The sequence below is a fragment of the Heterodontus francisci genome, chromosome 37 (assembly GCF_036365525.1).
Source record: "Heterodontus francisci isolate sHetFra1 chromosome 37, sHetFra1.hap1, whole genome shotgun sequence".
Classification (NCBI taxonomy): domain Eukaryota; kingdom Metazoa; phylum Chordata; class Chondrichthyes; order Heterodontiformes; family Heterodontidae; genus Heterodontus; species Heterodontus francisci.
The window spans coordinates 3,213,029-3,236,159 of record NC_090407.1 but is presented as its reverse complement, the minus strand read 5'-3'; the positions used below and the strand labels follow the sequence as shown (position 1 = coordinate 3,236,159).

The following is a 23,131-nucleotide window of genomic DNA, read 5'->3' as shown; positions in this document are numbered from 1 at the left end:
CGAATTCAGGAGAAGTTTCTTGATTGAGGGAGTGGTGAGAATGTGGAACTCATCAGCCTGTGGACGGGTGCAGGCGAATAGTAGCGATGAATTTAAGGGGAAGCTAGATAAGCATCTATGGGAGAAGGAAGTAGAGGGTTATACTGAATGAGTTCGTGAGGACAGATGGGAGGAGGCTTGAGTGGAACATAAGCGCTGGCATGGACTGGTTGTGCCGAATGGCCTGTTTTTGTGCTGTACATCCCATGTAATAATTAAAACAGATTACCTGGTCATCATCACATTGCTGTTTGTGGGAGCTTGCTGTGCACAAATTGGCAGCTGTGTTTCCTACATTACAACAGCGACTACATTTCAAAAGTTCTTCATTGGCTATAAAGTGTTTTGGGGTGCCCTGTGGTTGTGAAAGGCGCTATATAAATGCAAGTCTTTCTTTCTTATAATGGCTTTTAATAAAATAGCCATCTAAAATACTTTAGAACAGAGTATGAGGAAAATTCCATCATAGCTGAGGTCAATTTCATTTGGGATCAATTTCAAACATGTATCACTGCAGTTACTGTAACCTAGTCCAGTGCTCTACATTACAACAAATTCTACAACAGTCACCAGTGAACATGCAGTAATAACAATTGATGCTTTTGTTGGTCCTATATCTTCCTGTAAGAATGTTACTGAGCCCGGTCACTTGAGTTATGCAGAAAGTAAGAGTCCTACAATCTCTGCTGAACATGGGGTTACAATTCCTTTTTTAATAAGAATTAGAAGAATGGCTGTTTATTAGTGACCTGTTAATGAAATCAGATTCGGAGAAATCACTGCACATTCCCAGGATTTTTAGATTTTATTTATTAACAGAAAAAAACCCAAACATTTCCCCACTTTTCATTAAGTTTCACATGGTTTGAAACGTTCTCCCAATGCTCGTGAAAATCGCAAAGGTGGGTGTTTTCCGTCACTTGATTCCAATACTTCGAAGCATCAGTTCCCAGCAATCCATTTAACCAACTGTGTCACTGTCAATACAACTCTATTGTCAGAGTCCCGATTAGGATTATTGGCCAAGGCCTCATCCATGCCTTTGTTACCTCAAGACTTGTCTACTTCAACGCACTTCGAGCCAGCCTCCCAATTTCCAGCCTCTGTAAACTTATTGTTCAAAACACTGCTGCCCGTTTCCGAATTTGCTCCAAGTCTCATAGGAACAGGAGGAGGCCATTTGGCCCTTCGAGCCTGCTCCATCATTCAATATGATCATGGCTGGTCTCGACTCCACTTTCCTGTCTGTCCCCCATAACCCTTGACTCCCTTGTCTATCAAAAATCTATTTAACTCAGCCTTGAATAAATTCAAGACCCAGCCTCCACTGCATTCTGGGGAAGAGAATTCCACAGACTAACGACCCTCAGACAAAAGGTTTCTCGCTCACCATCGCCCCTGTGCTCGCTGACCTACACTGGCTCTCAGTTGAGCAACGCCTCAATTTTAAAATTCTTATCCATGTTTTCAAATCCCTCCATGGCCTCACTCCTCCCCATCTCTGTAATCTCCTCCAGCCCACAGCCCTCCCAGATCTGTGTGCTCCTCTAGTTCTGGCCTCTTGTGCATCCCTGATTTTAATTGCTCCACCACTGGTAGCTGTGCCTCCAGCTTCCTGGACCCTAAGCTGTAGAATTCCCTCCATAACCTCTCCATCTCTCTGCTTCCCTTTCCTCCTTTAAGACACTTATTAAAACCTACATCTTCAACCAAGTTGTCCAAATCCTGGAACTCCCTTCCTAACAGCACTGTGGGTGTACCTACCCCACATGGACTGCAGCGGTTCGAGAAGGCAGCTCACCACCACCTTCTCAAGGGCAATTAGAGATGGGCAATAAATGCCGTCCTGGCCAGTGACACCTACATCCCATGAATGAATAAAAAAAAAGAATATCGCCTTAAGTGATTCAGTGTCAATTTTGTTTGATAACGCTCCTGTGAAACGCCTTGGGGCATTTCCTACATTGAAGGCGCTATATAAATGCAAGCTGTTGAAGGCATGATCTTACCTGTGGTAATGAGAGGATGTGTGGTCACAGGGGCTGCTGTGTGGGTCACACTGATGGCCCTGGTGTCAGTGCTGGAAGAAGTGATGTTTTCTCCCTTCTTTCCATTTTCTGCCATGTTTTCAGGCTGACCTCCTTTGCTGCTAGTTACAGGGCCTTGCCCTGAAGGTTTGGTCTGAGATGTACTTGAAGCCTGCTGAGCTGAGCTGGTTGCTTTCAGAGTGACGCTTTGTAGTTGTGGCTGAACTGTTGCTGCTGTACTCTGCTGACTTCTTATTGCTAAATTCTGCACCTGCAAAAAGGATTCATTCAAAATTGTTACTGTTTACGTTGCACATCTTCAGTCGCGTTTGAAGGACAACAGACTTTAACAGAACCAAAATAAAATCATCATTTCAAATCAGTCACATTTAGAAAACAAAAGATTTAATCTTTAACTCAAAAAAGTTGAGCAAATTGGAAGCTATTGTCAAACAAAGTATTTTAAATATAAAACGTGCCAAACTATTGATGCCCTCAATTCTCCCGCATTCAATGGGACTGTCCCAACACACTGAGAATGCACAGGACCCCGTTTTTAAAACTGTCTTTGCATCTAAGAGTGGGATTCAGCAGGAACTGCAAATACACGACTTTTTTTTCTGCTAGGAGGTTTTGAGATTACTGACAGGGACATCATCACCAGCTGCTAAGACATTGTCTAGACCTGGGAAAGTGATACGGTCAGTCGAACAGGAGGCAGCCAGCACTGAAATCTCGGCAGAGCTTTCTGTTTCAATAAAGATTACAGCCAGCTTTATCTTAACATTTCCCACTGCAGGCCTGTCCCATGTGTTGTGACAAGAGGCAGGCAGTACAGACTGAAGGGATAATTTTATCGGATCTCAGATTGGCAATTACAGAATCCATTCGGGTTCTCCCACACCCCTGGCTGCTACTCACACACAGAAAGGGTCTGAGCAAAGCTCCCCCTCCCAGCCATTACATTTTAAATGTACTGCAAACACAGGCCTGAACATGCATGTCCTCAGTACTTTATAGAAGCTACTGCTATGTTTAAGAAGTGTCCATCAGGGGCAGTCCTTGGTTTGGTATCACCTTGTAGTTGATCCTCTAAGTGGCTTTCCGCCTCTCCCCTCTAAAGTCAGGCTAGATTCACACTGCAACCTTTGTACCACTGGGAAGCAGATTCTCTCTGCGACACTAAAATCGCAGTGTACATAAATCCAATTGGGAATTCAGGAGAAACGTCTTTCCCCGGAGAGTGGTGAGAATGTGGAACTCGCTACCACAGGGAGAGGTGGAGGTGAATAGTTAGTTAGCTAGAGATACAGCACTGAAACAGGCCCTTCGGCCCACTGAGTCTGTGCCGACCATCAACCACCCATTTATTCTAATCCTACACTAATTCCATATTCCTACCACATCCCCACCTGTCCCTATATTTCCCTACACTAGGGGCAATTTATAATGGCCAATTTACCTATCAACCTTCAAGTCTTTTGGCTGTGGGAGGAAACCGGAGCACCCGGAGGAAACCCACGCAGACACAGGGAGAACTTGCAAACTCCACACAGGCAGTACCCAGAATTGAACCCGGGTCACTGGAGCTATGAGGCTGCGGTGCTAACCACTGCGCCACTGTGGATAGTATCGATATATTTAAGGAGAAGCTGGATAAACATATGAGGGAGAAAGGAATAGAAGGATATGCTGATAGGGTGGGAGGAGGTTCATGTGGAGCATAAAAACCAGTGTGGAGCAGTCGGGCCGAATGGCCCGTTTCTGTGCTGTAAATGCAACGTAATAAACAAACACAAGAGAACTCCTGCTCCTCTCAGGACAGAGTACTGAGGCACCCCTTACCTGTCAGGCAAGTCAGATGACCTCTGCCTGACCCTGCGAGCTTTGGCAGGGTCAGTGACACAGGTCAGGGCGATCACACCTCAGCAGTTAAACCTTGTTGATCTTTTTTCCCCTTCTGTCTGAGATCAGCTAAATAAGCAGAGTCTGGGGTCTGAACCTGAGGCAGCCAGGGCTCAGAACTCCATTCGGCAGGAAGGACCGAAACAAAATCCAGGCCTGGGCTGACAAGTGGGAGGTAACATTTGTGCTATGTTAAGGGTCAAATAACAATCATCTCCAACAAGAAAAGGCCCTTCCCCCATACACCTCCCCCCCACCCCCACACACACACCATTGGGTTAAGATTTTCATCTCCCAGATATATCAGCCATTTCAACACAGTGCAGAGGCTGGGGATTCTGTGATAAGCAATTCATGTCCCGATCCTGAAAAACCTTTCCAAAGGCTCATGATAGGAGTGTGATGGGATACTCACCACTCGCCTGGTTGAAGGTAGCAGCTTTAGCAGCAGAATCCCAAATAAAGGCCACTTAGTAATATTTACTTGCAGTTAACAGGTAGAATTATAGAAATTATAGCACAGAGCTGCAGTGTTCCCTTTAAAATCCCATTGTTGTGCACAGCCAGTTTTTTTCAATGCACGGTGCCTTTATTTTTTTTGTGTGACCACATACACAGCACTTAACACAGAACAAGGCCTGTGTGCTACCTTCCAGGAGGCCATTTGGCCCATCATTCCTGTGCCAGTACTAGCTCTACAATTGGAGCCATCTACTCTAAACCTATAACCTTTAATATCTTGCCTTTGCAAATCCTTCTTCATTTTCCTTTACACTATGTGATGGTCTCCTGTCTCAATCGTCACTCATGGTACAACATTCTAATAACTGTGAGTAAAAAGCTCTCTTCCAACTTTGCCCTTAATTCCTGTAATGTTGATCCAGAACCTCGGTTTCTTTGTTACTGGTTTGCTAACTAATGGAATCAAGTTTTCACCATTTACCAAATCGCTCCATCATTGGTGGCCAGGCCTTCAGCTGACTAAGCTCTGGAATTCCCTCTCTAAACCTCTCCGCCAATCTATTCCTCCTTTAAAACACTCCTCAAAACCTGCATCTTTGACCAAGTTTTTGGTCATCTGACCTAATATCCCCTTATGTGACTTAGTGTCATATTTGGTTTTATAATTACTCCAGCGAAGCACCTTGAGATGTTTATCAAGTTAAAGGCACTATATAAACACCAGTTGTTGTTGTCTGAAAACCTCTCAGTTTTAGAAATCTCTGATTCCCGGCCAATCTCTGTTCCAGTGAAAGCTTCTGCCTTCCAGCCTCTCACTCCTCCTCCACTCTGTGTGTTAACATTGATCAAAGAAAGAAGCTGATTAAACTGTGCTTACAACGAATATGCTTAAGGCAGGGAAAAAAAACTCCACCGATTCGAGAGGCTGTTATTTGGCAGCCCCTTTAGTTTTCCTATTTTTCCAAAACACTGTGTTGTCTTCCTTATAAAACAAATAGACAACTTTCTGTGACGGAGCAATTACTGTTAGATAACTGACTGTGTTCAATTCACTCAGCACAAATCATGGATGTCCTGGTCTGTACAGCCTGGTACCTGCACCAGGTAAAACACAATGAGCTATTAACACAGCCATGTATGGCCAAATACATTTGTTTATTCAGGTTGCCATAGTATTATTTCCTTGCAATAAAAGCTAGGCCTATTATAGAACTGGACAATTGTACATCTCTCTCCTGTAGTTTTATTGGTTTGTGTTCCAGCGAGGAACTATAAAGGAATATCTAGAGCAAAATCTAAATGCAACAACTTGTATTTATATAGAACCTTCTGTCCCTGGTATCTGCCAAAGTGATACTAGAAGCTACTTTAAATAATGCAAGTTCTCACAAATAAATAATAAATAAATGATCAAATCATCTATTTTTGGGGGAAGCAATGCTGGTTAGGATCTCGGCAGCATTCCCTCCTTCTTTAAACAATGCCATGGAATCTTTCACTTCCATCTGAACAGGTAGACAGGGCCTCAGTTATATGTCTTTATTTAAAAGACAGTATCGCTAGACACAGTAAAGCTTCAACCTAACCAAGTCTTCTGACCCAGGAGAGAGTACTACCCACTTAAAGAAAGTAATTCAGCTCCCAGGATGGGCCCTGGCCTGGCATGTGTTAAATTAGCATCTCTCAGTCTGAGCATCTGAATTAAAAAAGGGACAAAAAGCAGCCAAGGCTCCCGTTCTCAATTGCTAGTGAGTTCTGCTGCTGGAGAGCCTGCATTTATCAATGTCAGGTGAGGAAAGGAAGGTGTCTGACTTTGAGGCCCACACATTGTAGGATTAAATGTGGTGACTGATCTCAAAGATGCAAAGGTGCTCAGAAAGATTAGTCTCGGAATCCCAGTGGACACTTTTACGCAACTAAGTCTGACATTGTCCAGATCGCTCTCTCACTCATTCACCAAGGAGCAGGCTCTGTGGTAAATTGTGAAGCTGAATTAAATAAATCTGGTAATTTGTGAGCTGACACCAGAAAAATAATGATGGAAGCTGCAGGACTATCATAAACCTCCAACTGGATCACGGATTCCCTGTCAGGGAAAGGAAGCTGCCTTGTCCACACACGATTCCACTCCCCGATATTAGCCGACTGCGTATTGTGGACTGTAAGTGTCCTAGCAGATCACTCAGTTAAAAGATGAACTTGTATTTCTATAGCACCTTTCACAACCTCAGGACCTCCCAAAGTGCTTTATAGCCAACAAAATACTGTTGAAGTGTAGTCAATGTTGTGATGTAGGAAACACAGCAGCTAATTTATGCACAGCAAGATCCCACAAACAGCAATGAGACAATTGGATAAACTGTTTTTTGTGATGTTGATTGAGGGATAAATATTGGCCAGGACACCGGGGAGAACTCCCCTGCTCTTCTTCCAAAAAGTGCCACGGGATCTTTTCCATCCACCAGAGAGGGCAGACTGGACTTTAGTTTAATGTTTAATGTCTTATCTGACTGAGGGAAGTGTCAGCCTGGATTACGGACTAAAGTCTCTGTTGTGGGGCTCATCTGCCTCAAAGGGGAGATTGTTACCCACTGAGCCATGTCTCACATCCAAGTTTTAAAGCAATTGCTTGAGGGGAAGCACAAATAAAATGCAGCCTTTTCAGGATCATCTCCAAAACTGGGCACTGGTAATCACTGAAAGAGGTCAATCTCATCACATTTATAACGTGTTAAATCACAGAGGTTTGAGGCAGGTGTTCTGCTGGTCTGTCGGCAACACTGCTTAACGTGGTGTTAAAACATTTCGCTCACAATTCCGAAACCCGCTTTAAATGTCCCGAGCGACACTGTTGTGAACTGACCTGTGCAGCAGCCGATTGTTGGTTCGTTGAGGAGACTGTGACTTCTGGTTGTACAGCAGCGACTGTGGCAGTGGGCGTGAAAATGAGCTGGGGGGACAAAGGAACAGCACGTCCTAGGGTCCTAGCTACTTGCACAAGGTTACTTTGCTGTGCCTGAAAATTACATGAAATGTGTTGCCTTTTACCTTACCAAAAGGTGCCTTGGGCAGAAAAGAACAGAGTTCGTCAGATGGCTAACACAGTCTTACCTAGTGACAACACTGCACACAACTAGCTGAGCTGGATAGGAGGTGGATGGTACCTGAAGTGACACAGCTTTGATGCTCCTGAAAGCAGATTTGAGCCAATAATCAGTGGCTGGATGTTTTTTTTTTGAGGCCAAGAAATTTTTCAGTATTTAGTTAAACAAACACAATTTCACAATGCCCCCTCTTCTCCTTGGGATGCAGTTGTTTCCTCTCCTCTTTCAGATGCTAATTCATGCTGAGGAATTTTTCCACTGGCGCTATTGACCCTCACCCAAGTGGCTATTTGTCACGTGAGAGCCGGGACAGCGAGTTTTCACTGGCTGCTCAACCATGGGAGGCACCACTGCAGAGCTTGACCTGGCAGTACACCACATTCACGTGTGTGTGCACAAACCTTCCCCATAACTCAAAATGTGCTCTCAATAAGATTAACTAGCTGAAATGTGAAAATACATGGAAATACGTATTCCTTTACTTTCCCACCTTCATCATATAAACATCTGCTATTGACTTTGGTTTCTTTCTAGTTTTCTCTTAGAAAGAGTAGGGAAAACATTTGAATTGATCTTTTAAACAGGTTTCATCCACCTCCCTCAGCGCAAATTATAAAAAGCAACACAGAAGCACAAGCCATCCAAAATAAACCAATTAAGATTGTGACTGGATGAAATCGAGTGGGAGTGAGAGCCATCAATGTATCGTACCAATGAGGGGCACAGACCATAAGCCCAGGGTTTAGTGTTGCCAACTGCTGCTTTGTATCCTGCTGTTTCTGGACTGTACCCAAGCTTGATACCATCTCTGAGGAAGCACAGATGGTGTAAAACTTCACAGATTCCAAATAAAATCACCCATATATTTATAGGCAGTTTTAATTTTCAGTAATTGGTGTGAGTCTCGCTGGTGAGTAGTGTGATATTTGCTGAACATTTAGATTTGAGTTGGAGGCGGTGTCACAGGATGATTAAATTTAGTTTTCATCTACATTGACATCAATTTGGCTTTCTCCCTTTTTAGTAATTTAACTGCAATTTTCTCACCTTTATCTCTGGGGTGTAGTTCCACAATCGCTGAGTCATATTTGACCCTGAGATGAGCCTCCGATCACATATCTGCACCATCACTAAGAACACCTATTTCCACCTTTGTAACATTGCCCAACCCTGCCCCTACCTCAGCTTATCTGCTGCTGAAACCCTCATCAATGCCTTCGTTATCTCCAGATTGACCTTCCAATACACTCCTGGCTGACCTCCCATATTTCCCCCTCCGTAAATTTGATGCCATCCATAAATTTTACTGCTCGTGTCCTAACTCGCATCATGTCCTGTTCACCCATCACCCCCGTGCTCGCTGACCTACATTGGCTCCTGGTTAAGCACTGCCTCAATTTTAAAATTCTCATCCTTGTTTTCAAATCCCTCCAATGGCCCCGCCCCTCCCTGTCTCTCTAAACTCCTCCAGCCCCACAAACCCTCTGAGATCTCTGTGCTCCTTCAGTTCTGGCCTCTTGAGCATCCCCAATTTTAATGGCTCCACCACTAGCAGCTGTACCTTCAGCTGCCTGGGCCCTAAGCTCTGGAATTCCTTCCCTAAACTTCTCCAACTCTCACTTCCTTTAAGACACTCCTTAAAACCTACTTCTTTGACCAAGCTTTTGGTGACCTGATCGACTGTCTCCTTATGTGGCTTGATGTCACATGTTGTTCTGTAATGCTCCTGTGAAGCACCGTGGGTTGCTTTACCATCTTAAAGATGCTATGTGAATGTGACTTGTTGTAGTTCAACAGACACCAACTCGCACAAGCAGTAAGCATCCTCTGATAGGATGTCCCTTAAAAGGTATCCCGTGTGGCTCTTCAATTGTAACAGGAGGCAGCGAGTGTTTGGAACTGTTGGAGCAAGGCTTGGGATAAGGGTTAACGTCTCACTTCATTCTGTTCTCACCCAGTATCCAAACAGGCGTCTGTTCCAGGGGAGGCTCGCTGCATATTATAAGCCAGGTTGTTTTATTTCCATTCCTTACCCAGGGGTACTGAGGCTATCAGCTCTCTCCTTAATGTAACTAGCATCAGCAAGTGAGAAACACCAGCAATGAAGCAGACATTGTGGATCAATAATGTGCATAAAATGGGATGTGAATCAACTGTGTTCACTGCGTAGGAGAGTTCCAATAACTAAGCTAGAAATTTGGACAAGTGTGGGGGGGAGAATTCTGGTCGAGTTGTGGTGGGCTTTGCAATTTAGAGAGGAACCATCATCCATCATGAGAAAACTACTTCATCCAACAACGAATATCCATATCTAATCGAATGGAGGAGTGGGAGGGGCTCTCATTATCCTGCTCTTTCTATTCAGGTGTGGATTCTACCTCAAATACTTTCCAATGGCTGGATAAACATTCCCTGTGGGAACGCCAAACTATCTTCCTTCAATTTTTGGCTGGTTAGTGTCTTAAGATCTAAGGGATGTTGGGTGTGGGTCTGAGATTCCAGAGGCACAATGGACCAGGCACCTCTACCTTTTGGAAAGTGTGAAAATAGATAAGTCCCCTGGGCCAGATGGGATTTATCCTAGGATTCTCTGGGAAGCTAGGGAGGAGATTGCAGAGCCTTTGTCCTTGATCTTTATGTCGTCATTGTCGACAGGAATAGTGCCGGAAGACTGGAGGATAGCAAATGTTGTCCCCTTGTTCAAGAAGGGGAGTAGAGCCAGCCCTGGTAATTATAGACCTGTGAGCCTTACTTCGGTTATGGGTAAAATGTTGGAAAAGGTTATGAGACAGGATTTATAATCATCTTGAAAAGAATAAGTTCATTAGCGATAGTCAGCACGGTTTTGTGACGGGTAGGTCGTGCCTCACAAACCTTATTGAGTTTTTCGAGAAGGTGACCAAGCAGGTGGATGAGGGTAAAGCAGTGGATGTGGTGTATATGGATTTCAGTAAGGCGTTTGATAAGGTTCCCCACGGTAGGCTATTGCAGAAAATACGGAAGTATGGGGTTGAAGGTGATTTAGAGCTTTGGATCAGAAATTGGCTAGCTGAAAGAAGACAGAGGGTGGTGGTTGATGGCAAATGTTCATCCTGGAGTTTAGTTACTAGTGGTGTACTGCAAGGATCTGTTTTGGGGCCACTGCTGTTTGTCATTTTTATAAATGACCTGGAAGAGGGTGTAGAAGGGTGGGTTAGTAAATTTGCGGATGACACTAAGGTCGGTGGAGTTGTGGATAGTGCCGAAGGATGTTGTAGGGTACAGAGGGACATAGATAGGCTGCAGAGCTGGGCTGAGAGATGGCAAATGGAGTTTAATGCGGAAAAGTGCGAGGTGATTCACTTTGGAAGGAGAAACAGGAATGCAGAGTACTGGGCTAATGGGAAGATTCTTGGTAGTGTAGATGAACAGAGAGATCTTGGTGTCCAGGTGCATAAATCCCTGAAAGTTGCTACCCAGGTTAATAGGGCTGTTAAGAAGGCATATGGTGTGTTAGCTTTTATTAGTAGGGGGATCGAGTTTCGGAGCCACGAGGTCATGCTGCAGCTGTACAAAACTCTGGTGAGACCGCACCTGGAGTATTGCGTGCAGTTCTGGTCACCGCATTATAGGAAGGATGTGGAAGCTATGGAAAGGGTGCAGAGGAGATTTACTGGGATGTTGCCTGGTATGGCGGGAAGGTCTTACGAGGAAAGGCTGAGGGACTTGAGGTTGTTTTCGTTGGAGAGAAGGAGGAGGAGAGGTGACTTAATAGAGACATATAAGATAATCAGAGGGTTAGATAGGGTGGATAGTGAGAGTCTTTTTCCTCGGATGGTGATGGCAAACACGAGGGGACATAGCTTTAAGTTGAAGGGTGATAGATATAGGACAGATGTCAGAGGTAGTTTCTTTACTCAGAGTAGTAGGGGCGTGGAACGCCCTGCCTGCAACAGTAGTAGACTCGCCAACTTTAAGGGCATTTAAGTGGTCATTGGATAGACATATGGATGAAAATGGAATAGTGTAGGTCAGATGGTTTCACAGGTCGGCGCAACATCGAGGGCCGAAGGGCCTGTACTGCACTGTAATATTCTAATTACTGTAATCACACACCTTGATTATTCTGATGAACCCATGCTCCTATTCCAGATGGGTCCCTGGTGAGGCTGTAGTGGGGGGAGAGAAGTGTCGGGGGGGCACTGGGGTGGGATGTTTCTCAATGTTACACTTCTGCCCCTTTGGTGGAGTCACAGAAATTCTAAGCTGTTATTTCTAAATAACACTTTCTATTGGAGCAATGGTACAGGTGCTGTGATTGGCTGCGGTGGCTGAGTTAGGGGAAGGATGATGGGCCAGGTTTCCCGCTTCTGATCCTGCTAGTTATCCCAGGTGAAAGTATGGACTGGGAGTGAACAGGATTGAGATATTCTCCTTTGGCAGTGACTCTCACCATCAATATTCTCACATGAACAATAGGCACTTGGGTGAGGTGCCAAAGGCTGATGACTGCACATCAAACCATATTCCAGTGAGGGAACCAAACTAATAAGGAGAGAAAATTGGAGATTGCTTTTCATATACGAATGGAATAATTTTTTTCAAGATCATAATTTCCTCTCATTAGTAATGGACTGATCAGCAGCTGGAGTGAGACTCTCACGGCGGATCAGCAGCTGGAGTGAGACTCTCACGGCGGATCAGCAGCTGCAGCGAGGCTCTCACGGAGGATCAGCAGCTGCAGCGAGACTCTCACGGCGGATCAGCAGCTGGAGCGAGACTCTCACGGCGGATCAGCAGCTGGAGCGAGACTCTCACGGAGGATCAGCAGCTGGAGTGAGGCTCTCACGGCGGATCAGCAGCTGGAGCGAGACTCTCACGGCGGATCAGCAGCTGGAGCGAGACTCTCACGGCGGATCAGCAGCTGGAGTGAGACTCTCACGGAGGATCAGCAGCTGGAGCGAGACTCTCATGGCGGATCAGCAGCTGGAGCGAGACTCTCACGGAGGATCAGCAGCTGGAGCGAGACTCTCATGGCGGATCAGCAGCTGGAGTGAGACTCTCACGGAGGATCAGCCGCTGGAGCGAGACTCTCACGGAGGATCAGCCGCTGGAGTGAGACTCTCATGGCGGATCAGCAGCTGGAGTGAGACTCTCATGGCGGATCAGCAGCTGGAGTGAGACTCTCACGGCGGATCAGCAGCTGGAGTGAGACTCTCATGGCGGATCAGCAGCTGGAGTGAGACTCTCATGGCGGATCAGCAGCTGGAGTGAGACTCTCACGGCGGATCAGCAGCTGGAGTGAGACTCTCATGGCGGATCAGCAGCTGGAGTGAGACTCTCACGGCGGATCAGCAGCTGGAGTGAGACTCTCACGGAAGATCAGCAGCTGGAGTGAGACTCTCACGGCGGATCAGCAGCTGGAGTGAGACTCTCACGGAGGATCAGCAGCTGGAGTGAGACTCTCATGGCGGATCAGCAGCTGGAGTGAGACTCTCACGGAGGATCAGCCACTGGAGTGAGACTCTCACGGTGGATCAGCAGCTGGAGTGAGACTCTCATGGCGGATCAGCAGCTGGAACATGTCGCCCAATAATCCAATGGCGTCATCGGCAGCAACAGAAAACAGAGAATATTGGGCAAACACCGAGCAATGCAGGTCATTCGCACCAACATCTGAGCAACACAACATCTGGAGAATATAGCTGGGCCCCAGTCAAAGTAAATGTGAGCGGATTCACCACTGACACATTCTTACAGAATCCAAACTGACCTACACAATTTAAAGGTGGCTATTTAATTATTAATAATAAATGACATACATCTGGCCAACACAATGTTCCTTGAAAAATCAATGTAGGGAGGAGTTAGAAAGCAGTTTGAAGAGTTATGGACAGAGACTGGCTGGGTTACAACAGGAGGGTGACTACATGATCAGACACTCTGAGCAGGGAGTGTATCTTTACAGACACTCACCGGCAATTTCCTGACAAGCGCTCCTTGTGAGCTCCGCTCCCATTTTGCTCCATCCGTGTGGACATTTATCATGTGTGAATCCAGATAGCTGTGGCGGTCTTTAGAGCTCAGATTGATCCAGTCCTCATCTGACCCGCACAGACTTTCCAGCAGAGATCACCCAACGCAATTACTGAAATTTCCCCAGCTGGGATCAGCCAGCTGAGCATAGAATACGGATCAAATCCCAGCACCTTCTGCTCTGTCTGGGTTAGTGCCTCAGCAGCCTGTGCACTTTCCAGTTGAACAATGGCTGTTTGATGGGCTCAGTCTGGGCTTCCTCCAGGGCTCGGCAAACGTAACCAGTTGCAGAACTATATAGACCAGGAAAATCCCAGATTAAAATTCATTCCCTGATTTCAGCTGGGATCATGGTCAGGGTGCTCCTGAGAGGAGAATAGCTATTCCAAGCACATGCTGGAAAGGCATGTGTGCAGATGTTAGTGAGGAGAAGATCGGGCCCCTTATGATAACATAGCTTCCCAAAATTCATGACCGAGGCTCAAAACTAAATAATGCTGACTTGGGTCAGGTGATGAGGGGAGGGAGAAAACTAGGGTGGGGGGGTATACATTGAGCAAGTGGGTATTGTGCTGGGCAACAAATTTTTGTCAGTTTTAGTCAATTTGCAATACCAAGAGCACTCATAGTCTCTGCTAACTAGACTGTCTAATTACATTAGTTAGATAACATGTTAACCAATTAATGTACTTTTTTAATTATCATGGAATAACACAAATTGGAAAAGGGCGAGTCTGTCTCAGGGCCAGATTAAGCATAAACTCCCAAATCACCGTCTGCTCAAATCAGTCTTTGAATTATCCATTGCAGATTCGCTTTCCCCTCTAAATATCCCATCGGAATTAATATCGGAACCCACGGCAGGAAACAAAAATGTTCAAGCTGGAATATAAATGGGAAGAATATTAATGGACTCCCTGCAGCATGGCCATAAAGGATCAAAGGTTACAGATAGCGTTTGAATTAAAGGTTGGCCAGCTAATCTTCAAAGGGAATGAAGATTGGAGCCAGCCAGTGATTAATCACCACTTATCCTGCAACCACATGTGCTGTCCGTAAAGATGATAGGTGTTTGACATCAGATTATAAATACAACACTTCTTAAAGTAAACACCACGCTGTTGCTTACCATTTGAGCCCGAAGGTACATCTGGGCCTGGCTGGCAGAGAGAGCTGGTGAGGTAGAGTTTCCCAGTAGAACAGCCTGCTGAGCTATACCTGTGGCAGCTGCAGAGTTAACACTTTGAGCACGGCTGATCAACTGAGCAGCAGCAGGGGATGTGGCAAGGTTAATCTAAATCAAAGAAACAAGATGCCTTCCATTAACATTTTAATGGCAAACAGAATTCAATAGCAGTGCTTCAAGAGTAGCTATTCCAAATTCAAATTTTAATTCGACCTTTTTTGGCTCCCGTGTTAGGCTCATCTCAAATGACTTGGAGTTTCCAGGAGAAATTCTCCCGTTCTCCTGTTAACTTCAGCGGAAAGCCTGGAGAAATGCATAACTGGTTGGTTAGGCGGTTTGTCTGGAATCTCTGCTGATGTGTTGTGGGGGATGATTGGAAAAAATCCCTGAGGAAATTCTACTGCAAAGTTTGCACCTATATTTCCACCTCCACTATCCCATTGGGAAAAAATGGCTTTATGTGAAAAAAAAAAATCAAAATATTTCCTCCGGCTTCTCCTGAAACTCCTGGTTCAGCAGCCCTTCCTTGTGGCATCCTAGACCACAAGTGTTCTCAGGTTACAATGTCCTGGTTTTACATCCACACTTGTACTTCCTTGTACCAGTCACTGAATAATAAAGCAGTGTGACAACCCTGGTCTCCTCTCCAGTCCAACTGCATTGCCCCTATGACAGCCTGTGCTTTGGTCAAGCATTGCCACACTTTGTGTATAGATCAGTTTCCACATGTTATTAGGACAGCTCAGAGTTATTCTGTGGAAATATTTTATGAACAGAAGCTTGGTGAATGGGAGGCCAAGTCAGAAATGTTCACTGACCTTAACTACTCGATAAGGCTACAACCCGATTGTGTATAACAGGCTTCCAAATGCCTTGGCAACAAATGCAGCTCTTTTTTTATGCAGGAGGTGGGGGGTGGGGCAACGTTTGATGGCAAGAAGGGATAATGTGAAAAAAGTCAGGATTTCACATCCTTCAGCCAGAAGAAAAGTTGAGATGTTTGTGAAAAGTTGGAAATGAAAGTCTTAGCTCCCACATAACAAGGTATATTTATATCACACCTTTAACAGAACATTATAAATCATAATATGACACTGAGCCACACAAGGAGACATTAGCAGGCATGACTAAATGTTTGGTCAAAAAAGGTAGGTTTTAAACAGTGTCTTTAAGGAGGAAAGCCAGGTTGAGAGGCAGAGAGGTGTAGGGAGGGAATTCCAGAGCTTGGGGCTTTGCCAACTGATTGTGCAGCCACCAATGGTGGAGTGATTAAAATCGGGGATGCACAAGAGGCCAGAGTTAGATCAGCACAGATAGGATTGTGGGGCTGGAAAAGATTACAGAGATAGGGAGGGGGGAGGCCACAGTGGGATTTGAGAATTTTAAAATCAAGATGTTGCTGTGCTGGGAGTCAGTGAGGTGAACAGAAGTTGGTGCGAGTTAAGATACGGACGGTAGAGTTTTGGATGACCTCAAGCCACCAGATTTGAGCATATGAGACTAAGATGGCAACCGACTGTCCCTTGATTATCCAAAACTAAACTCTAAACGTCCAGATTATCAACTGACACAATCCCAATGACATCAATTCAAACTATTCCAAAACAATCCAGCCAGGTTTGATGGTTAGAAACCAATTGATTCAATGAAGGTGTTCAGTTTTTTGTATGCAAGATGGGATTAAAATAAATAATTACAGAATGTTGGTAATCACTCTCCCACCCCAAAAAATTAATTATTCACCTTTTACCAAAAAATAAAGTCGATGTTTGTAAGAGTTGTGCTGGAGGTACACAGCACGGCAAGGAGCACAGGAGAGGCAGGTGGGTCACAAAGGGAAACCCAGGCTGTATTACAATTACCAGTGGCTAACATTGTACTTGCAAAATGTCACATTTTTATATCAAACATACAACATTGTGAGTAATGTTACATTTTAATGATATGGCCAGCTTCTCAGCCCGTGTCGTCCAGTCCCTGACCTCCGAGTTTACAGTTCAGAATTCTCTTTCACCTCCACCCACTGGGGTTCGATCTCTATGTGGTATCCAAGAGTAAAATTAAGCTACAGGAAGACTGTGTAAAACAAGTGCAGTGACTGAAGTCCTTCCCTTTATTACCAGCTCATCACAGGCAGGGACTGTGATGTGTGGGAACTACTGCCACTGTCCTGCATTTGGACAACCCTACTTTCTAATTAGCACAGAAGCGCTTCCATCAGGAATTATAAAGACATTCTAACTGTATTCCTACTAATTACTGGTGGGATATGCTGATAGGATGAGATGAAAAGGCTCACTTGGAGCACAAACTCTGGTAAAAACCAGTGTTTCTGTGCTACAGACACCAAGTAACTTCATGTGCTATGGGATCAAATAATTAATGCGTCTTTTTAGCAATGACCTCATCCCTCCCACAAATTAAGATCTTCTTTCTAATTTAGTTCACATGACAAAGGCTTTTTCTAAAAATAATATATAATGTTCGTGGGCTGTTGGATCATGAGAGATTCAATCTATGGGTTAGAATTGGTTGAGAGCTTTTAGGCTTGGATTTATTTTCCACAGAATGTCTGTTAATTACGAGCAAGTCATGATCTCCTGTATAAATAAAGAGCAGTGTGAACATTTTGTCTGCAAATCAGAGTGGCTGCATTACTTGCTACTCACAGTTGTCTGTGAAGAGGCAGGCTGCTGTGACACATTCCCATTAGGTGATGATCCTTGTCTATTGGCTGCTAAACTAGCCTGTAAAAGACAATTAAAGAGGTGAAATGGTACATGGTGCAGTTGCCCAGTGTCTATACTTATACATAATCAAAGTCAAACAGGAAGGTGCATGACTGCCACATAGGAAAAGATTTTCCCCCTCAATCTTGCCCCCTCTGCTTGTGGACGTATTGGTGTATGACAAAAGATTAACTAATTTAGCTCCCAAGACAGGGAAGATAATCATCTAACATGACGGCATATCATGTATGTATTTGGGCTGCAAATAACAGTCGGTTTTATTTATTATGTGGGAGTCTGTCAAAATACAGTCAGTTGCAGCCTAATTTCCACCAAAGCACACTCCTTCCAAAATAATAAAAAAAGACCAGCCAATGAGTGGAAATAATTTCCAGATTAGACCGACAGTTAGTGTTCTGATATGTGGCTTTCTACTTCTATAAACTGTACAGCAATTAAAATCATGTTGGGATAAAACCATTCCTGTTTCCGACAGGATATTAGAACTGTTGCAAAAGTAAGAGTAAAACAGCTGAGAAATTGACGTGATGTTTTAAAAAATCCAAATGCAGAATTTCTTAAGGAAATCTGGAATAAACATCTCACTGAAGCTGTCTGTAAGGCACAAACCACTTGCACTTTGACTGACTTCACCGTGCATGGTGTGTTTGGACAACAAAAGCAATGAAGTCCCCAAACATCGAGGTACTTGGGATTGATCTGAAAGCATCAAATATTCCGTGGAAACAGTTTGACTGAACTGAAATACCAAACTTTCAAATATATTGTTTAGAATTGCTACCTGACAAGGAAAGATAAGAAAACTGGGGTCAGCAATATAAGACAGTCACTAATAAATCCAATAGGGAATTCAGGAGAAACTTCTTTACCCAGAGAGTGGTGAGTGGTGGAACTCGCTGCCATAAGGAGTGTTTGAGGTGAATAGTATTGATACATTTAAGGAGAAGCTGGAAAACACACGAGGGTGAAAGGAATAGAAGGATATACTGATAGGGTGAAGTTAAGATGCGTGTGAGGAGGCTCGTGTGGAGCAGAAACACCAGTATGGATCTGATGGGCCGAAAGGCCTGTTGCTGTGCTGTAAATACTTTGAAACACCATCTCCTACTTAACTTGTAAAATGCAGATCCAGAGCAAGCTGAACCAATTCTCTACTTTTCTCTTACCCCTCTCTGCTGAAGGTGCTGCAATACAGTTTCACATGGAGCCACTATCCTGAATTAGCCCACTCCAGTACCAATTCTTCCCAGTGAACATAAGCAGTGCTTGGCAGTGGGCTATTTGAACAAGAAGGGCAGCACTGCCAGCCTCAAAGGGGTGCACCTGCCAGCTATGGGTGCACCATCGCCATCTGGAGTGGAGAAACTCACCTGATCATTCCGCTCCCTAACCCCAGGGTACAGGGGTCAACTGCAGCACCCTAACCAGTACCCCAACTAAAAGCAGCAAATTCTGCACAGAACTGGGGGAAAGTGAGCAGATATTTTTACAGACAAACAGAGATAAAAACAATATTGAGGCAATGTACAAGCATTCCTGAATAGCATTTCCTGTCTACAAGAAACCAAACATAGAAATGCAAACCATACAAAATCTGGTGTGTGTGTTATAACTGTGCACCTCACATTAATCTGCTGAGCTGTCACTGTGTAAGCTTACTTGGGAGAAATGAGTTCTGTGTCCATGTCATGCTGACCTGTCCATTCGAGATCTCACAGGAATTGAGCTCCTATTGATTTGTTCAGGAGTAATGACCCTGTGTTATATGCAATCGACAGTGCCTGTTTCTGCTTTGACCTTACTTCCAATCTAATTCAAAGGTCAGATTGCTAGTTGCTGAGGAAGCTACAGCCGTTTGAGACTTCCTAATGCTCCACCTACCCAGTACCATATTGACTGGTGCCTGGTCTCGGGGATCGCTGACTATCCGCTGCTGGTGCAAAATCCATTTTTAAACAAACTTTCATGTACATGTTTCCACTACGGAGATCCCCTCATTGTAATTAATTAGATGAAGCAGGCACCATTTTCCTGCCTGGAGGACAGCTGAGCGACCCAGCTGGAGGTCCAGGCTGCAAGCAGGCCAGGTCAGTCATGCAGTTCCAGCAGCAGGTTCATGCCGATGGTCAGAAATGGAATATAACAATGGAGTGTCATTGCTCTGTGAATGAAGAAACTTTTGAACTGTTTGCAAAGAATATACAACATAGAACAGGATCAGTTAAACACTGTAAAACTGCTTCTTTAATATTCAGTTGGTAAATTCACTGCTCCCCCTTCCCCCATGCATCAGCAGTATAAACACCAGCAATGATCTGCCATTCGATTACTGGTCCATTATCTGGGACTAAGGAGAGGAGAATCAGCCATCATTCCTGCCCCTGATCTCTGTGAAATAAACATGGATGCATCTTGTTCAAACGATGTTATATTCTTTGGTTTAAATTATTGCAAGGCACTAGCATTTTTTAACATGGCCCCTTTCATAACCTCAGGACACCCCAAAATGTTTTATTGTAAATTAAGTACTTTTGAAGTCTAGTTATTGTTGTAACACAGGTCACATGGTGACCAATTCATACACAGCAAGCTCCCATAACATCAATGAGATAATAACTGGGAATGGGTTTTAGCGATGTTGGCCAAGGGATCAATTTTGGCCAGAACACCGCGGAGAACTCCCCTACTCTTCTTCAAATCATGCCATTGGATCTTATACATCAAACTTAGAGGCCAGGCAAGGCCTCAGTTTAAAGTCTCATCCAAAGGATGGTACCTCAGACAATGTAGCACTCCGTCAGTACTGCACTGGAATATCAGCCTGAATTAAATGCTCAAGTGTCTGAAGTCTGATCAGACGCAAAAGTGCGATCACAGCTGGTAATTTTTCTTTTGTCCTTTTTGGGTTTGAAAGACTAGATTAAAAACCTCCAGACTCTTATAAATGACAAATTTAAGCTGTTTTATGGGGATTTCTATTTCTTTTGTGACTGTTTCGGGGAAGGAGCTTATGTGAGAATTTCACAGGCTCTGTCTGGAATCTAGCCAGCCCACCTCAATTTGTTTTCGGGAAAATGGGATTAGATTGGATGGGTGCTTTATGGTCGGCGCAGGCGCGTTGGGCCGAAGGGCCTGTTTCTGTGCTGTATAACTCTATGACTCTATGTTCATGTCTAATATCAGATGTCTTTACTCTTGGACTTATTAATGTGCTATTTCTGTTGCTTGATAGTAAAGGATGGAGTTTCTGCTGTGCTATGCATGTAGTAAAACCATAAATCCATTAATAAAAAATACAGGTTACTATTTATTACTAATACTACAGAGAGGAATTCTCCCCTCAAGACACTTACTGCAATTACTGTATTGTTCTCCTGTGTCAGTATTTGCAGAGATCTCCATTTGGATATGTTTGAGAATCATGGTTCAAAGTACAAATGCTATGTAGTTATTACTACTTGCTTGCCTTTCCCCCACTTTCAAAACACAATTCTTGTGCTAGAATTGCATTTATGGTCATCAAGCAGCACCAGGAATGTTATTGAAAATAATATTTAAAAAACTGCTCATGCATATTATACCAAAAGCAAGTGTAGCTGTGCTTCATGTTACTGTCCTGATAGAAAAGGTAATGAGATTTTGCCGTACTTGCTAACACATACCTCTTCACTTTGGATTCTGCAAAGTGTTGCAATTCCCTGTGAATCACTGGTTTTACTGACGGATGAATCAATAAGGAGTAAGGAAGGCATTACAAGTAACACAGTGTCATTCTTAAAATGATTGCTCCAGCTCATCCTGCAGCACAGTTGGTAACTGAGATACTGACTGTGGATCTGAGACTAAGAGAACAGGAAAGGACACTAGCACAGTGGTTATGTTACTGGACTAGTAATCCAGAGATCTGGACTAATGACCCAGAGAGACAAATTCAAATCCCACCATGGCAGCTGGGGAATTTAAATTTAGTTGATTAAATAAATCTGGATTGGATCACCATTGATGGGGGACCTACTACTGATTGCTTGCTTGCTACATTGGTGTTAACCACAAGACTAAAATTAACGCCAAGTTCTGCTGGCACCAGCTGCTCGCTCCTTATCAGTCAATATTCTTCACATGTCAGCTGAGAAAGCTAAAGGCAGCATGCTATTCAACCAGGGCAGTGCCCTCACATCCAAAGCCAATCTTGTACTCACCAATGGACCTTTCCAGCAGGAATCTTTGGAGAGCAATTAAAAGTGGGAATTCTGCCTGTATATCTCTTCCTGCTCTGTGTGGTTCAGTTAAATGCAACTTGGGTCTATTTCTAACGAGGCATCTGGAGGTGATCAATGAAGTGGACGGCCTCACTTATCAGGGACCAGAGCCGGTTCATTCATCAAATTTCTCATTTGATTCCAACATTAAAGCTTTACTGTGTGGAATTACCACAGACATGTTAGCAAATGGCCTGTATTTTGTCAAAAAACAATTACTGCAGCCAGATGCTCAAGTTATTAACCTGCCCATAGTCATGCAAGTGATTTAATCCTAATAATCCTTTTTAAATTAAAAACAAAATCTTTGCACATATGTTCAATATGAAAGTAATTTAAGTCAACGGCATGGCATTGCTCTAAATAAGGATCAGGAGCTCAAAGCAGAGTCATTCACATCTACTGAAAGCAAGAACTCAACTGACAAATATTCAAATTACTCGGTGATGATCAGAATAACAAGCCCCACTCACCAATCACAGAAGGAACCAAACTTTCTCAGCATGACTTTAAATTTTTTTTAAGTCAGGACTGGAAGAAGGAAACACTTGCATTTATTCAGCAACATTAATGACCTCAAGACATCCCAAAGCACCTTGAACCAATGAAGTACTTTTTGAAGTGTAGTCTCTTGTTGTAATGCAGGAAATCAAAGATGATTTAAACAGGAGTGCTGATGAAAGGTCATCAGCCTGAAACATTAACTCTGTTTCTCTCTTTACAGTTGCTACCTGATCTGTTGAAAATTTCCAGCTTTTTCTGTTTCTATTCCAGATTTCCAACATCTGCAGTATTTTGCTTTTGTGATTTAAACAGTTCCCAGATGACTGGAAAATCACTGCTGAGTTCCGGCTGTTTCCTGCCACTGATTCTTCATTGTAACACTGCTATAAATGAGTTGACAAATCCCAAACTTCCTCAGAATATATTTCACAACAGAATGCAAATGATTTACTTAAAACTAACAAAAATGACAGCAGTGGCATTATACGTAAAACTCTTAAAGGCGTCGATCCGCAAAGTGGGGCAAGCACAAGTTTCGTGTGCACTTCAGAGAGTTCCTAATCTTTATTGCAGCCAGTTGGTAAGTTGCCGTGTCTTCCCGTTTATAGATGTAAACGCTGGAGTGGGCAATCACTCCTGCCTACCCTAGTACCCTGTGCAGCCTACTACAGGGAGAATTGCAAATAGGTCCTGCAACTTGGCACAGTGGCGCAGTGGTTAGCACTGCAGCCTCACAGCTCCAGCGACCCGGGTTCAATTCTGGGTACTGCCTTTGCAGAGTTTGCAAGTTCTCCCTGTGACCACGTGGGTTTTCGCCGGGTGCTCCAGTTTCCTCCCACAGCCAAAGACTTGCAGGTTGATAGATAAATTGGCCATTATA

General features: G+C 44.0%; 1 protein-coding gene across 19 annotated transcripts in view; it reads right to left on the bottom strand.

Annotated features, from left to right (window-relative positions):
• LOC137351950 (polyhomeotic-like protein 2) overlaps positions 1 to 23,131 on the bottom strand; it is a 321,230-nt gene that overhangs the window by 79,566 nt on the left and 218,533 nt on the right. For 15 of the 19 annotated variants that reach the window (XM_068016840.1, XM_068016839.1, XM_068016842.1 and 12 more), the window contains 4 exons: positions 17,408 to 17,485; positions 14,682 to 14,846; positions 7,297 to 7,449; positions 2,049 to 2,337 (listed from right to left, as the gene is read on the bottom strand). In XM_068016840.1, the coding sequence (XP_067872941.1) occupies positions 2,049 to 2,337; positions 7,297 to 7,449; positions 14,682 to 14,846; positions 17,408 to 17,485 (685 nt within the window). Of the gene's footprint in view, positions 1 to 2,048; positions 2,338 to 7,296; positions 7,450 to 13,492; positions 13,784 to 14,681; positions 14,847 to 17,407; positions 17,486 to 22,478; positions 22,577 to 23,131 lie in introns of those variants that run through there. The other 4 variants (XM_068016853.1, XM_068016850.1, XM_068016854.1 and 1 more) reach the window with 4 other exon arrangements.